General features: G+C 40.8%; 2 protein-coding genes across 2 annotated transcripts; both read left to right on the top strand.

The window, feature by feature from the left end:
* Positions 1-1,016: 1,016 nt before the first annotated feature.
* On the top strand, positions 1,017-7,313 carry LOC140993680 (E3 ubiquitin-protein ligase znrf2-like). The gene is made up of 4 exons (XM_073463189.1): positions 1,017-1,740; positions 3,338-3,433; positions 5,521-5,626; positions 6,436-7,313. The coding sequence occupies exons 1-4, from the start codon at positions 1,416-1,418 to the stop codon at positions 6,491-6,493; spliced, it is 585 nt and encodes a 194-aa protein (XP_073319290.1). The 5' UTR covers positions 1,017-1,415; the 3' UTR covers positions 6,494-7,313.
* A 1,242-nt stretch (positions 7,314-8,555) lies between these two features.
* On the top strand, positions 8,556-10,550 carry txnl4a (thioredoxin-like 4A). Its single transcript, XM_073463171.1, has 4 exons — positions 8,556-8,697; positions 8,915-9,094; positions 9,766-9,869; positions 10,057-10,550. Exons 2-4 carry the CDS (start codon positions 8,942-8,944, stop codon positions 10,226-10,228), a joined length of 429 nt encoding a protein of 142 aa, XP_073319272.1. The 5' UTR covers positions 8,556-8,697; positions 8,915-8,941; the 3' UTR covers positions 10,229-10,550.
* Positions 10,551-17,249: the final 6,699 nt, after the last annotated feature.

The following is a 17,249-nucleotide window of genomic DNA, read 5'->3' as shown; positions in this document are numbered from 1 at the left end:
TATATATCACAAAACACCAAATTTCAGTAACAAAAATAGCTTTATACATTTTTTTTAGTCTGACAACTGAATATCAGACACTTAACTGATTATTGGACGCATGTGATACCAAAACAGTTGCACCCTGGAGCCCTGAATAGAGGCCAAAGACCTTAGAAATTGTCTTAGAATAGTCTACAAGCACGAGGCTTTAAATTGAATTTCATTAGCATGATCTGACCGATTATATTGTTCCACTTTTGGTGAGACTCGTCAGACAACCCTCAATACACAGCAAAGTTTGAACCAAGTTTTAGTATTTACCTATAGGCATAAGCACATACCAAGGATTATTTACATCCAAGTAAACCATCCACTTAACAGCCACACATTTTTCTGTAGTACTTTTACTTTTAATACTCTAAGTAGGCTTCATTTTACTGCTCATACTTATGCACTTCTACTTAATTAAAATTGTAGGACTTTTATGTGTATTTCTACAGAGCAGTATTACTGAAGCTAATGGTCTGAACAGTTGCTCCACCACTGATTGTTGGATTGTTATTGTCGGTGCAGTGACACGGAAGCACAGCATCATACTTTATTAGCTGATAATGTGTTTTATATGAAGCCTAAAATCTTAATATGAAAAGTAACCAGTAGTAATAAAGGGAATAATAAATGTAGTAGAGTAAAACTACATTCCCCTCTCAACTGTAGTGGAGTAGTGGGCTATGAAGTATATATGAAGTATAAATAGTCAAATAAAAACACCCAAGTTCCCCCCCAAAAATGGACTCAAGTACAGTTTGTGTACAATCACTTAATTACTTTCCATCCTGCAGAGTGACCTGCAAAGGCAGGATGTGGTTTAACAGGTTTAATGGCAAACAAAGACAATTATGAGCGCAAGTTGGCCGCTTTTACTTTGAAGGCGAAACTATCCTGTCCCGGTGAACTTTGGGCAGTTTGACGGCGCTGCCTCACAGGGGGGAGGAGGGCAATCCCTGCTTTTATTTTTCTTTCCAGACGGCTAGAGTTGAGCACAAAAACAAACTTGAACCAGGTGGGCCGTCGGTCAGCTCTTGCGCTAATGTCCTCATCTGATGTGAAGGAACTGAAGGCTTAAGACTGGAGAGATCTGATCTGCTTTATTTTTCTATTGTTGAAAAAAAAAAAGGGAAGGGCTCTGCCAAGAAAGAAAAAAAAACGACCATTTGGAAATTAAGTTATGCGTCAGTGAGTGCGCACTTTACGCACAGGGCGCACCATGAAACTTTAAGATGTTGGATCAGCTCGCCTTTATTGTTGCTCGTGTGTCAGGCTTCATTTCCTTTGTTTGTGTCAGTTCCTCAGAACTCACTGTGACCATGTGTCGTGGCTAAAAAAAACTTTAAAGCGCACGCAGAACCTGAGGAGGTAAGCAGTGAGACACCATGGGGGCCAAACAGAGCAGCCCGGTATTTGATGGCAGAACTCGAGCTTATTCCAGCTCCGATCTCCCATCTGGAAACTCCAGCGGAGGGGAGAGGGTTGCGGGGTTCAGGTACACCAACGGACCTGATGGCCCCCGGATCAGGTACACTGGTGGAGGGCCGACCAGCTCCGGGCTGAGTATACCGGCCGGCGGCAGGTCCGGGTCACACGTACTCAATCAGAGCCTGGATGGCACGGATGGTGACGAGGTCGAGCTGCCTCCTGAGGGCCACAGGTTGCTGATTGGGTCCCTGCCGGCCCACCTGTCCCCTCACCTGTTGGGAGGTAAGACTGCACCTGAGTTATTACTTCATAAAACATCTGTCACATGCATAGTGTGTTAAAAACAAGTCTTGATACTTTTAAATCTCCTGATTTCCTTAATGTTCCTGAAGTACACCATGTCTTTGTTCTCAGTAGGCTGGTGAGAAGTGACACATGGTGCTGTTTTAATCAATCTCTATTGTTCTCAGTACACTGTATATTGTCATTATCTCACCCAGGGGCCATTTTGTAATCTCATATGTCATAACTGTAATAGTTCTGGTGTTAACACTGTGTTTATGACACTCAGTATGAGTTTAGTTCAAGTACAGTCGGGCGCCATGTGTTTATGATACTCCTACATGATGTCATAAGACATATACATTACAGTTGCTGTCAAAGTTGATTAGTATTTTTCCATTTGACATGTGATACCCGGCACATAAGGTGGTAATGATGACTGAGCCCTTTGTGCAGCACTTCTGCTCTTTTTTCGTAGCCACAGGTGGTTCTCCTGTACTGCGCTGTACTGTACTGTACTGCCATCTGTCTTGTTTTGCCTCTCCTCTGTCTTGCAAAACTGGCTTGTTTTTCACTCTGGCTGAGAGGGAAGAGTGCATTATGTAGGTCAGCAGATAAGAGCTTCCTGCTGGTTACACTTTGCCTGACATACACACACACACACACACACATGCACACAAACTTCCTGAATCCGCAAATCTAGCTGCTTCTTAACTGGTGTGTTATCTCCAGACCAGAAATGAAAACTAATATACACATTACTATTATGGAGTTCTCTGGAAAAGAAAAAGCCCCCAAACAAAAGATCCAACGTTTTATAGTGTTTCCTGAATCTTTATTGCTGCTGGAGTTCTTGGAAATGACACATAAACCAATTTCCTCATCTGTCCTGACATGGTCAATAAAAATATAGCTAAATTCTGATCTCCCCTCCTTCTAATTATGGGCAAAGGCAATTTCCCATATGAGGAAGTATAATCATTTATAACCACATCAACAACCTTTGCTCACTAGATCCATGTAATGATGATTCTGCAGGCCAACACCGTATCTTAGGGCTTGTCGTATTTCCTCTCCTCTCTTACAAACCCATGACACAAACATAAGGTTCACACCAGACACAGAGATAATTAGTTATGATGCATCTGTCGTCATTTTCTTGCCAGCGGTGTTTTAATGTTAAACAGGTGGTTAGCTTATCTCAGGTCAAGCAGAACCTGGCCTATTAATCTTTGTGCGGCTGACAAGACGTGCAGGATCTGGAGGCCATGTGTAAGTGGGTCAAATTATGGATTAATAAATGACTTATTTAATTCATAAAGCGCAGCATAAATATGAAGGGGTCTCGGGTTTAGGATGTGTTTGCAGTTAGTTTGTAATGAGCAATGATTAGGTAGGCAGATTGTAACTGATTGTTTACAGCAGACAGAGAGTTAGCAAGTGCATGCAGGTGTGAGGTTATGTAGGCCTGTGCGAGGTCAAACTCATGCGAACGGTCCCACGCCCTATTCTGTGTACATATCAATAAAAAGTTATGAGAGAGACGTTGGCACATCTGGGTCCTCATGTTCTTATCTTTTTGTTTTTGTCCTCCCAGGCCTCCACTGTCCTCTTTGCTCCAAGTTTATGGCATCGGACGAAATAGAGAAGCACCTGCTCAAGTGTTTCAGCAAAATGCGCCTCACCTACAACAGTAAGGCATTGGGGGGGGGGGATTGTTGAAGTTGGACTTGGTATCAGTCTGTGGCGACAGCTACCATGCATATCTGTCAGTACTCAGTTTTACTCACAAAAGAAGACGTGAAACTGAACTGTGACAGTGCTGGTGCATAAGGCTGACACCAGGCGACCAATATTAAGATCTTTTACTTAAAGGGTAACTTTACATGTCTTGGGGAGTACTTCTGCTTATGTGAAAAAAGTAGTATAAAGCCTTTTGTGGCTCCAGAAGAAGCTGCATGTAATCTGTCAAATTGCCTTCAGTGATGTCACTCAGTGGCTAAGTTGGATTCTGGGTAATGTAGGTGCTATGTTTTAAGTAAGCTGTCCACTGGTCTAGCATTGCACACCTTTATAGGTGTTATTGATAACATTCAGCCACTTAAAGTGGCATTTAATTTCCCCCGTGCTAGCTAGCAAATCTTAACGTTGCTATCACTAATTAATGTTGGGGTTCTTTAATAGTGTTCTCAAGGAAAATTGATGGTACTCTGCACCTTTCTACAAGCTCGGTAGATGTTGCATTTAAAAAAAAAAAAATATTTGTCTACATAAAAGTGTTATCAGTATGACCTTCAACACTGTTTGGACTCGTTATGGACTTTAAAAAAAAAACACACATTCACACATTCTTCTTCCTTTTCATAACTGGGTGCCTACATTACCCACAATGCAATGTTGCCAATGAGTGGCATCATTCGAGGCAATTTATCAGATTACATGCAGCTTCCTCTGGAGCCACAGAAGGCTTTATACTTCTTTTTTCACATATGCATTAATACTCCCTAAGACCACTATAATGTGTAAAATAGGTGGAACTAATGGTGTAAGTGGTTCTGTGTTAGTTACATAGTTTGATCATTTACAAAGCGTCATGTTAAACTCGATCACATTGGCTTTTTAAAAAAAATCTTAATCTACCAGGTAAATGTTAACTATAGCTGCTAGATAAATGTAATGGAGTTAAAGTATAAGGTAGCATAGGAAGTAATCAAGTACAAGAACCCCAAAATTAGATATAAATGCTGCACAACAACAACTTAATAACATCCCAGCACTGCGTCTGTCTCCTTCCTCGATACAAATTTGATGGCGTTTTGTTTCTGCACCTGGATCATGAAGAGGATGATACTGAATTAATGTGTGAAGTCTTGCATGAAATTATTCTGAGACAGACTAAGAACTCATTATCACAGCAATGCACCTGCACTGGGGGTCATACAGTACAGTGAAGCCTGAGAGGATCAAAGCAAATACAGCTAAGTAACATGGCTGCACATTTATACAGCCACGCATGTGAGTGAGGACTATCTGTGTGTGAGCACCTGTGTAGTGTGCACAGGCCTACATGTGCACACACAGGAAAGGCAAACACATGCCGTCTATAGACATACAGTTGTCATTTCACACGCTTCCTGCAGACATCCCAGGCTTGACGCACACGAGAACAGATCGCTCCTCATCTTTAATAGTTGCAATACGTGCACGCTCAGTTTTCAGCTGGCACACACCCACAGTGGCGTGCATGTTGCTGATAAATATACAGCACATATGCAGCTCACTTAGTGCACGGTGTGTCTTAGCTTATCACAGACGTACACATGTGCAAAAACTTATAAAGTCATCACTTCATTCTTCATCTAGCTCATGCAAAAAAGTTTTAAACTACATTTGAATGACTATCGTACCTCTTCTGCAGGATTAATTTTTACATATGAGCATGAAAACAAGCAGCTCCAGTTGCTCCCTAGCCTCGGGTATTGACACTAGGACCTGTCGCGGCTCGATATGCAGGTAAACATAAGAGGAAACTTCAACCATGATCTGATTTCAGGTTCATCTCATCAGACACTTAATAAAACAGATCATCAGACTTCAAACACAGTCTAGGAATAAGAGTTGTCACTTGGGTGCAGCTGACAGCAGGTATTCAGGTACCAAAGGTTAAACAGATGGTTAAGCAGGATTCAGTGACTGGACTGAACTGAACATCTGATGCATGATTTGGTGTGCGAGGCAGCTCTTTTCTCAGTTCGCCTCTGTCTGTATTGTCTTTCTCAGAGGACATCCTGTCCAGAGACTCGGGGGAATGTGCCATCTGTTTAGAAGAGCTGGAGCAGGGAGACACCATCGCCAGACTGCCCTGCCTCTGCATCTACCATAAAGGGTAACTAACACACACATGCATACAGAATATTCTCGACTTCCAGAGGCAACCTGAAATGCACTTTTTTAAAGATTGATACATTCTGATGAATGTTTTGAAGGAACAGTTCGACATTTTGATATAGTGGCTTATTTACTGTCTTGGCAAGAGTAGGGGAGACTGGGGGCAATCGTAACAAAGGGCAGTTGTAGCAGCTGAAATTGCTTCAAGCTGCCAAGATTTTAAACTTTAGACTTCAGCAGATGAGATTATTTTTTAATGGATGTTAAATTGATTTAACTATATTTATATTGTTGGGAGTTTATTGTGGTCCTAGGTATTTATGGGAAGGTGTGTTGTTACAATTTCCCCTGCATATGGGGGCAGATGTAACATCTGACTTCTCGTGTTTCAATCAATATTCAGACTCTAACACTGATTGTGAAAACATTTGATGACTGACGACAAGTAGAACACATATGGTAGTTTCCTACATAAAAATACTGGGAAACAGCTAGCCTATGCACCCAACAAATAAAGCCACAGCACATAACCTCCTGCACAAATTAAACGATATAAGAAAGATATAACATGTTAATTAGTTAAATTTAGAGGTGCTGGTCGGTGGGTCTTGTTACCTATGGACAAAACCAAGCTAGCTGTTTCCCTATTTCCAGTCTTCTTGCTAGGCTAAGCTAGCCTTATATTTATTGAAATACACATTGAAATATTTATTGTTATTAATAGAGCTCAATGTGATTCAGCTCAGTGTTCAACTTCCCTCAAACACAAGCCAAAACTTCTCCCTCGTCCCCCTCTTCCTGTTTCAGGTGTATAGACGAGTGGTTTGAAGTGAATCGCTCGTGTCCGGAGCATCCCGCGGACTAGGAGCTGCAGGAGTACAGTTTCAGTCTACTGTACCTGTGCCTCATCCCAACACTGTCTGTTCCAGCCGAGCATCAGTGCTCCTCAGGGATTGTAAGACATTATTGTGTACAGGATTTTTTCACATTGCCTCATGGAATATTGATGTACTGTGGATATGTTTCTCTAGACGTCGTGGGATGTTCAAAGAACCACTGGTGGAGTCATTTTGTCTCCAGAAAAATATATGTGAAAGTTCCTTGTGCCACCTGCTGGCCTGAAGTGGGTTTGTGCAACCTGGAATCTGTTCTGAACTGTTTTGCTGAACAGGGTGTGGTTTCCTAGCCGAGGACTTGTATAACCAACACGGTGGGAGACTAACATTTCTTTTCAGCAGAGATTTAAGTGCAGAAAACTGAAGGCTGATGTTGTGAAATGTAAAAACAGCCATACAAAATTATATCAGCTTTAAGGGATGATTACAGTGTTGATGGTAGTTAGGAAAATAGATCTTACTTTTGTTGCGAAATTGGCTATCGTTGTTGTTGTTAAACAATCATGTGTCATAGACCAAATAGTCTAACGTGAAATAGTCTGACTTTGCTAATCACCTGGCCATCCAGAACCACAGTAATGTGATTGTGTAGTTTAGTGGTGGAGTTAAAGATAGGCTCAGACATATCTAATGATGATTCATGCTCTTTCTAAGGAGTGCCATAATATGCTGCTATGTCATAGACTGGAAAAGTTTCCTATAACCTTTGAACCTTTGTTCATTGTACGTTCTGTTTGTACTGTAATGAATTGCACAACAATAAATGTTTTGTCTTGTCTCTTTACTGCATACAGACCATTTACTATTTTAATGTAAAAGCTTCATTTATCTACTTATCTATATATGATGAGAATAATTCTCACCCCAGCATGTTTATTATTTTATTGTATTATGGCCAGAGACAAAAGGAAGATGAGAAAGGGAAATGTGGTCATACAAATATAGAACGAAATATGTGTGTGTGTGTGTGTGTGTGTATAATTTACACAGTTTGGATGTGAAACTTCCCAACAAGGCACACACGAATGGCCATCTATCAAAGAATTCCCACTTTTACAGTCCTAAAACAAGGCAGCTGATCCCCAGAGTTTTATCAGCCAAGAGAAGGGAGTGAAGTAATGTGTCTCTACATGTGGGCATGCAGGGGCATGGATCGAGTGTTCTTTCTGTTGGTTGCAAAATGAACTTTCTGAGGAAATGTCAGCTTACAGTTTACTTCAGATGTTGCAGGGACAATACCTCTGTATTTCTTTGACTATATATGGTGAAAACAAAAAAACCAAAACAACCCAAAACTGAAAGACTGTCTCCAGGAAAGGGTGGCAACTGTTATCATCTGAAATGTATTATATTTCACATATCACATTATTGCATGTTTGATCCAGTTTGAGACAACACCGGTTAGACAGGTGTAAAAGAGAGTTCTCTTCACTAAAGGGGCTCGTTTGGCTAATATGTGTATTATGACCATTTTGTAAAGGCTGTTACACTCATTTGAGAAATGTTGGAAATTTAAAAATTGACCTTACATAAGTCAAAATCAAATCAATCCACCTTCATACCAATGTATCAGCCAAAAATAATATAAAGATGGTCTTGATTTTGTGAAGCAAGAATGTTCAGTAAGAGGTTTTTGGTTTGATTGTTGTCAAATCAAGAATCTTCTCAGTTTCCTTAAAGACTGTAGCCTATATAGGGGCATTAAAATATCCAATAACATTACTAATTAAACATTATAACATTTTAATTCACGGTGTATGTTGTGTTCACCTATTTTATCTCCTTTATATGACTTGATTGATTGATTCGGCCTATGTTTTGAAGAGTCCTCCTTAGCCTAAATGTTGAACCATTAATGTATTTTTAAAAATGTATTTAAATTGAGTGTTTCAATTGCACCAAAGGCATAGAAAGAAATTTTAAAGAGATCGAGGTAGGCTGTCATGAAAATTACAACAAATGTGTGTTTCCACGTGACGCAAACAAGTTGCGTCTGCGGTGTCGCTGGTTTGATGACGTCGTACGTAAAGCAGAAAAAGGACGTCAACGTACCGAAAAGGTACACAGCAGCAACTAGCGGAGTTCTGCTTCATATATTTGATTTAAAAAGCTGCGTTTTTACGACGAGAAGCATTTATTGTGATATTACATACATATCCGCTTGTATTTTAAGGTAAGTGGTTACTCACAAGTTCTTCTAATTCCTATCTTGTAAAGTTTCGTTCTGTTCCCTTCTAGACTTTGCCACTGTTAGCTCGCTAGCTAGCAGGCTAAGCCCATGTTCTTACCCAAACTTTAAAGAGAATCTTGATTTTCTGGATGTTAACTAAACCTGAAATCAAGTGCCTATCAAGTCATGTGAAGCTAAAGTCAAATGTGTCGTTTTCCAGCTTGGGAATCGTCAACTTACAGTCAAGATGTCGTACATGCTACCGCATCTCCATAATGGCTGGCAGGTCGACCAAGCCATCCTGTCTGAGGAGGACCGAGTCCTCGTGATCCGCTTCGGTCACGACTGGGACCCAACATGCATGAAAATGGATGAAGTTCTCTACAGCATCGCTGAGAAGGTTTGAGTTTTGTTCGATCCAGTCTTTAAACCTTGTTTGTTGTCACATTAGCATTGGTAGCTATCCCCTGCTAGCTAAACATGCTCAATAGCACCACCTGCTGGTCTGCTGTTCAAATGCATAATAGCTTTACATAGAGAGACCAGAGAGAACATTGTGTTTGTTAGTGAAACACTCAAGTGCACAGTGTCCCCTGTCTTTAGGGGGTAAACAGTAATGGAACCAAACCAAGGTGTTTTTAATTCAGAATGAAACCGCACATTTCGGTTCTTCCGAAATTATACACAACTGAGGATTACATGTAGTTTGAGTGTATAGATCTGAGAATGACTGTTAATCTCAGCCATCCTTCCAGTCAGTGGTCTTGGTGCCTTTCAGTGGGGATACAAAATAGATATTATATTGATCACAGGCTTTAGTCAGTGTTCTAAAAGCTACTGATGCAGAGAATCACCAATACACCTGTACTATTAAAATTCCACTGGGAGTTATACTTTGTTAATATCCGCCATTGCCTTTTTATAGATGGGGTAATTGTTGCAATTTTCTGTCATTTTATAGACCAAACAGTTAATCGATTTAAGAAAATAATTGACAACTTATTGTTAGTTGCAGCCCGACAGTTGTGGTTTAAGTTTGCATACATTTTCTAACTTAATATGTCCTGACAGGTAAAGAATTTTGCTGTCATTTACCTGGTGGACATAACCGAAGTGCCTGACTTCAACAAGATGTACGAGTTGTACGATCCCTGCACTGTCATGTTCTTCTTCAGGTAAGGAACCCCACTGTTTGCATTTCAAAATCTCAATATAAATATTACTTTAATGATGATTGTTGTAACTTTATTTTAATAATGCTGCATGAGGACCTTCTCATACAGTATACAGCCTTCCTGTGTGTTGTTGTTGAAGAACTGCAGAACTATGTCCGAACTACACATCGTCATCTGTGTTTTTCAGGAACAAACACATCATGATTGATTTGGGCACCGGTAACAACAACAAGATCAACTGGACAATGGAGGACAAGCAGGAGATGATAGACATTGTTGAAACAGTGTACCGAGGAGCCAGAAAAGGAAGAGGTCTGGTGGTGTCTCCAAAGGATTATTCCACAAAATACAGATACTGATTTGTATTTTTTCCTTCAACACTTGTTTTTTCCCCCTGATATTTTTGTGACATGAAACAGAGACTAAAAGTTACAGGAGTCAAGGAAGATCTTTTTTTTTTTTGCCAGAGAAACAGGACAATATTCTTAATTATGCTCATGATTGTGTTACATTGTGCCGTTTGTATTCTTTTGTGTGTAGATTAATGTGTCTTTCAGTTTCTTCAACTTTTTTTTTTTTTTTTTCTGGAAAATTGGTGCTGAAGAATGAATGAAATGAAACAGTGTAAAAGTCAACGTATTTAAATGTTTTAATAAACATCGATTGATATTTACATATGAACGTTTGTCACAGTATGGTTTGGTTCCTTTTCATGGGAAAAAGGTGTTTACATTACAGGAATTTACTGAAAATGATTGGTCTGCTCAGTACAGCACAGAGCCAGTGTGTAGTGACCACTGCTGTCCCTGTTGTTAGTCATGTAGTTTAGATTTGTCACACCTGCATGGTACGGGACACTCTGGTGATGTTGGAGGCTCACCGTCAATGTAACAGCACTCAAAAAATACCTGGGAGAAACTCTCTGCCCTCAGTGATTAAGTCATAAATAAACACAACTGTGCTCTACAGTAAAAGCTTTTCCTTTAATGAAAGTGTCTGAAAACATAATTTATATTTTTATTTACATTCAGTAATTTTGTAATCTAATTAAAATGTTCAATTTTATTGAAATAGATTACCTTCCATGTTCATCTGGAAAGAAATCCAATACTTAAAAAATGCAAAATGTAAAAATATTTGGTAGCTGTAGAAATGTGATGTTTTCTTTTTATTTGGTGGTGTAGAACATGAAAACTGTCAGAAGCAAAAAGGTGCATTTTCCTAAACTGTCCATCAGGTGGAGCCAGAGCTGTTTGTCAGGTTTGTCAGTGACTACTGATAATACTTATACACAATAGAATATGATATAATATATTGTACTACCATAGATTCAGATTGTCTGTTCAGCATTGATTAGTGTAGTTTAATGTAATTTTTAGGAACTATACACTCAAAAATTATTTCCCTAAAACATTTACTTTTAAGTATTTTAATTGCATGTAGATTTTCCATATAATTTTATTACAAAAGTTCAGTGTAAAGGGTCAGGTTTAATCCAAAGTTTTTACATGTTGAGTCAGTGTGTATTAATTAAATAACTAGATGTAAGATTTATTACAGGAGACACAATAACCAACTTGAAATGCATTAGTATGTATACATTTTTTTAAATAATAAACACATTATGTTTAAGTAGAAGTATATGTTATAAGTGAATACACATATGTTTATATCTAATTTTGCATTTTGTTTTTTAATTCAGTCTGTTATTTCATTTATTCACACCGATTCAACATAATAGAAAACTTTGCACTGAATGTGACACTTAAAATTAAATGGAAAATTACACATATGTAATATACTTAAAGCAGCTGTAAGTTTTATTTTATTATGTTTTAGTGTTAAATAGCTCTATATTCCAACAGTTATCACTGTTATGGAGTGTTTGGTCAGTAGCTCAGGTCTCTCCTCCCCCTATCAACATACTCCTGTGTTCACACGTTTGAGCCAAAAACTCTACAAATGGTTTAAAAGGTGCAGTATGTAAGATTTAAGAATACAAATAAAAATAAATAAATAAACTTGCATTATGTAAGTGTAAATGTAATGTTGATATTGTGTCAAAGACGTTTGTATATTGTATTGCAGAGATATACTAAAGCCTCAGCCTCCTTGTATAATAAACCACTCTTAGCTCCTAGTCCAGAACGCTAACTGCACCGCTCACTGAGCTAACTAGTTAAGGGCAGCTACAGTTAGCAGCAGTTAGTAGTTACTCTCAAATCTTACATATTGCACCTTTAAAAAAGATAAGTAACCTGTATGTACAATAAATTAAAAGTAAAATGGTCAAAATAGTGAACAGATAACCAAACAGAGGTGATGGGGGTGTTTACAGGTGATGTTTATGGAGAAGGTTGTGTTGTGGTTGGTCAGTGTTTGTACTAAAAGTGCAGGGCTACAAAGAGCATCTGAATAAATAGTGTATGAATTTAGAGTGGGAGAGTAAATTTAATGTTGACGCGGCAGTATGTACAGCACAGTATGTAAATACCCTACATACACACAGATATAACAATAGTAATTGCCCAGTAATTGTTGGGTATTGTGCTGACACTATAGTGAGACATTCACATAGCTGAGTTAGCTGTTTATGAGTGTGATGTCCTTTGGGAGGAAACACTTCTTGCGTCTGCTTGCTTTGGCCCAAAGCGGCCTGTAGCGCCTGCCAGAGGGGAGAGACTCACTCACATTTTGGCCGAGGCGTGAAGTGTCTGTGATGAGGAGCGGACATCCACTGAGGGAGTGTTTCTTCCTGACATAGGTGTTTGTCTGCTAGACTCTGGATCCCGCAGCAACATCATTTTTTAGATACATGCTTTATCTTCACCAAATACAGTGCCTATAAAAAGTATTCACCCCGAAATGAAAACAGATTTCTACAAAGTAATGCCAATGTAAAATAAGTGCTTGCAAAAGTATTCGCCTCCTTCAAGTCAGCATAGAGTAGATGCACCTTTGGCCTCAATCACAGTGCTGAGTCTTTGTGGATAGGTCTCTATCAGGCTTGCACATCTGGACGCTGCAATTTTACTCCATTCTTCTGCAAAACTGCTCAAGCTGTCAGGTTGCATGGGGATCAAGTGTGGACAGCCCTTTTCAAGTCCAGCCTCAAATTCTATGTTGGACTGAGGTCCACAACATTCACCTTGTTGTCTTTAAACCATTTCTGAGTAGCTTTCGCTGTATGCTTCGGGTCATTGTCTTGCTGGAAAATAAATCTTCTTCTCCCAAGTCGTAGATCTCTTGCAGACTGAGTCAGGTTGTCCTCCAGGATTTCTCTATGTTTTGCTGCATTCATTTTACCCTCCACCTTTACAAGCATTCCAGGTCCTGCTGCTGAGAAGCATCCCTACAGCATGATGCTGCCATTACCACCATGCTTCACAGTGGGGATGGTGTGTTTGTGGTGACTGGCTGCCAAACATAGTCTAGTTGTGATGGCCAAAAAGCTCCACCATGGTCTCAACAGACCAAAGAGCCTTCTTCCAGAAACAGCTGTTCAAAATGAATGCTGACACTGAACAAGAGCAGCCAGAGGTCACCTTGGTGCTGAACTTCAAATCTCCACTACAAGACTTAAACCTGAACTCACAGCATCACTGCTATTTCACATCAGTATTCAAGAACAGTTTGTATGTGCAGGGAATGCTGCCATACAGGAGCATGTCACAATATTTCCTCCAACCTGATTTACTTCAGCTGGTAATTCTCAGGTTTCTCAGGTAAATCTCAGGTTAATGAGTCATAATCATGTTAAACTTTAAAATCGATCACTGTGATAAATTGGAGGCCTTTAACACAATACAGATATTCACTGTACATGTTTATCTGAATCAGTGGTTGGACATGAGTTGACAGTCAGTACTCAATGCAGATGTCTTATAAGAGAGCTGTTTTTTAATTCAAATATAAGTGAAGTATTATTGCTTATTCAAGTCTTTCTGTTCTGTAGGAAGTTGCATCCACCAACCACCTTCACTGACTGCATTCACTGACTCAGTTTGCTTTAAAAGTCCTCAACCTGGACTCCCAGTTTGATTTGGTGTTGTGTTATATTTTCAGATGAGGTACATCAGAGATACTCAGGGTCAGCCACTGGACCACCTGCTCACTTCTGGGTCCAAGGCTCCCATGTTTTTTCAGAGAGTCATCGACCCTGACTATCCCCGTCTCTGGAAACTCAAGGTACCGACCACTTCCCCGTCACTTCTGTCTGTGCGTCATTGTCTTTAATAATAATGTTTTTGCCACCTGCTGGGTTTAAATGTTCATCTCGTTCTTACATTTCAAACAGACTGTCAAATATTTTCACTGTACTCTGAATATCATTACTAACAATAACACTGTGTTCTCAACCCTGAGAACCCTGCAGATAAAACTGCAGAAATGACTGATCTGCTGATGTTTGTGGAGATGGTGAAGGGGAAACTTCAGCTTGATACCGCCCAGCAGTTTACACCCTGTCAGGTGATGGAGCATCCGTTCACCAGCATGTGCCACACCGCCAGCATGCGCCCTCTCAGCTCCCAGTAAGTCAATACTGTCATATCATTCTGTTTTTAAGGTTTTATGAGTTTCTGTTCTCCATAATGTCCCACCCTTGTGCTTTTGTTTCTGGGGGCAGAAGATTCCTTTCCATCAAACATGTATCTTATCTATCTTACTGACTGAATATGTATTTGGATTCACTGTCTTGCAGTGTTCAGTCCAGCTTCCAAATAATGGACATCTGTCAGGAGACGAGGTCTTCTGACAGTGGGACAGCTGTAGGCGGGTCTTTGCAGCAGTGGGGAGCGGCCTGAGGTAGCCCAACATCAACCCACAGCCCCGCACTTCTACCCAGACCACAGGTCAGGGTTCGAAAGAAAGGTTGATGTTGCAGATGGAATTCTGTACAAAAGCCCTTCCCTTTCCAAAATGGTCCAGTCCAAACACTCTGACGGTCCATCCACCTCCAGCAGCAGCCAGACTTGCACTGTCAACAATGTCAGTCGCACTCATCCCTCCAAAAGCAGCCACGTTTTTCATTTCATTATGTTGCCACTTAATGTTTCTTTAGGTTTAATTCTTTTATTTTATGTTGTGACAACACTGTACTTATGGTCTGGTTAGTTTCAGGCACAAACAAAACATGGTTAGGGTTATAACAGGATCATGTTTTGGGCTTAAAATACCTGTTTCTTGGTGCCACAAACACGGCTGGATATTGTCTTGAGGTCTCCTTAAAAATATCAAGTCGTGTCACACTTACAAATGTTGAAAAAACCATCTTGAATTGCTGTCACTGGCTTCGCAGCCTAGCTATGAAAGTCAGGTCATAAACATGTAAAGTGTATAAATATAGAAAGTGCGACTCTGCTAGCCAAGTCATGAGGTTTTCTCTGTCCACATTATTATTTACACACTGCCAAAGCTGTAAGAGCCCTTTTTCAGACAGTCCTATAGAAGACAACAAAGCACAGTAATTAATACACGACTCAATTTTTCCACTGGGTCTTTGGTTTCATCACAGTTTTCATCATCAGCCACAAACTCTGACACTTGTTATCCATCAACGGGAGAATGAAAGAAATGCTGAGAGAAATGAAAATGGCAAAGAGAAGCGGAGCAAGAAAACAGAGGGTGAAGGAGCTGGATGAGTCTCATTAATATCGGATAGCTGTCAGCTCCGTCTCTTACAGCTCCTTATAAGCAGACACCACACACTGCAAGGGAGACTGAGTCCAATTTGTCGAGTGATAAATGAGGTGAAAGGGGACAAATTCTGTCTCTCTCTGTCTGTTTCACTTTGTGTGTGTGTGGACCAGACACAGACAGGGATCCTCTGCAGAGTAAATAGCCTGACCTCCTCACCCCTCCTGAGTGAGACACGTTGGGAGTCACCTAGGATAAGACCTCCAAACACAGAGCCAGTGTGTGTGTGTCTCGTAGTCTTTTTAGATTCACCACACTGTGCATCTCTGGGGTTTAAAAACTCACTTCCCTCCTTGCTGCTTCAATCTGACCACCGTCTGGTTGGAAGTGCCCCAGAGAAGAGGGAAGACGGGGAAGATGGCTGAACAACAGCTGGCCATCGAAAGGAGGTGAGGGAGCAGAGAGGAGGCGGGAGGCCAATAACTGCTGCGGCTGTTGCTGCTGCAAAAACAAAACACTGCGACCACACTTGGCTGCTCTTGAGTAAAAATCACATAATCTCTGAAATATCAACTTTTCAGAAACCAGAAAATGCTGTGTTTTTAGGTTGAGTGCCATTCATTTTTTAAAAGCGTAACAATATGAAAGCTGGAGCTACAGGGTGACCTCATTGTACTAATGTGTGTGTACACTGGCAGGCATGAGTGTATTTACAGTTCAAAATAAACAGATTCCCTCATCTGTGTGTGTGGACCATGTGGAGGACCTATATACACCCCCTCCAGGCGTCCCATGTCCTTTCCACTTACATGGACCTACAGTCTGCTGTGCTTTTGTCTTTGTCTGGCCTGTCCCTGCAGGGCCCATGTGCACCATTACTACACCACGACCCTCATATGGAGCGCGGGGGGCCAAAGGCCGCCTCCATTGGTCCATTATAATTCACATTATCATGCATTGTTGTTTCCTATTACTGTTAATCAGCTCAGCCTCGGGGGAAAGGAGAGGTCTGTACCACTAAGGGTTACTGGGAAACTTCCAGTCTAGACACGTATGGAGACATGGCGGGATGTATGGATCAGTGTTGAAGGGGGTGGAGTTATTTTTCCGATGGACTATATAGGGGAAATGCACACTCACCCCGAGAGCGGCGCTAATCCAGGATCTGTTTTCAACTGATAGCGTTTAAATGGATGTGCACAAAGAGGGTGCAGTGGGTACGCCGTGAGGATCATCTCAGCGCCAAGGGGGAAGACATGCTGGCATCTCTCCACCTTCCTCCTCCCTCCTCCGCTTCTAGTCTGTCACTGTCCATGTGGGTGCCCAACAGTGGGGGGAAGGGTGAGGGGCAATTGCCAATTTCTGGGGCACCCCACCCCCCACGCCTGCAGCTTCCCCTGTTGGCACTGAGGCAGACGCACACACATACACAATGAATGTGTAAACCCCTTCCCTTTACCCAGTAACTAACCATGGTCACTGTGCCGCATCCAAACGTGCGTCACATCTCGTTTTGAGCCAATGGCTTCTCAAAGTCAGCCCGGATCATCACCATGAATGAGTCACGTTTGGAGTTTTTTTGACGCAGGAAGCAAAGAAATCATGCTGGCAAACTTTTTGACTTGTGACAAAAGCTTTAGACCCCTTGTTAATCTGTAGCAAGCATTTGTCTATGCGTGGTGGGCACAATTCATATTGTTCATTTAGGAACCTGAAGACTTAAAATAATTCAGTAATTCACAA

This window comes from Pagrus major, chromosome 3 (assembly GCF_040436345.1).
Source record: "Pagrus major chromosome 3, Pma_NU_1.0".
Classification (NCBI taxonomy): domain Eukaryota; kingdom Metazoa; phylum Chordata; class Actinopteri; order Spariformes; family Sparidae; genus Pagrus; species Pagrus major.
This window is presented reverse-complemented; position numbering and strand designations above follow the sequence as displayed.

Excerpts from the sequence above, each read along its gene's own strand:
- LOC140993680 (XM_073463189.1), top strand. The coding sequence starts at position 1,416 with ATGGGGGCCAAACAGAGCAGCCCGGTATTTGATGGCAGAACTCGAGCT. Across the intron at positions 1,741-3,337 it reads GTCCCCTCACCTGTTGGGAG|GCCTCCACTGTCCTCTTTGC; the intron begins GTAAGACTGCAC and ends TTGTCCTCCCAG. Across the intron at positions 5,627-6,435 it reads CTCTGCATCTACCATAAAGG|GTGTATAGACGAGTGGTTTG; the intron begins GTAACTAACACA and ends TTCCTGTTTCAG.
- txnl4a (XM_073463171.1), top strand. The coding sequence starts at position 8,942 with ATGTCGTACATGCTACCGCATCTCCATAATGGCTGGCAGGTCGACCAA. Across the intron at positions 9,095-9,765 it reads TCTACAGCATCGCTGAGAAG|GTAAAGAATTTTGCTGTCAT; the intron begins GTTTGAGTTTTG and ends ATGTCCTGACAG. Across the intron at positions 9,870-10,056 it reads ACTGTCATGTTCTTCTTCAG|GAACAAACACATCATGATTG; the intron begins GTAAGGAACCCC and ends TGTGTTTTTCAG.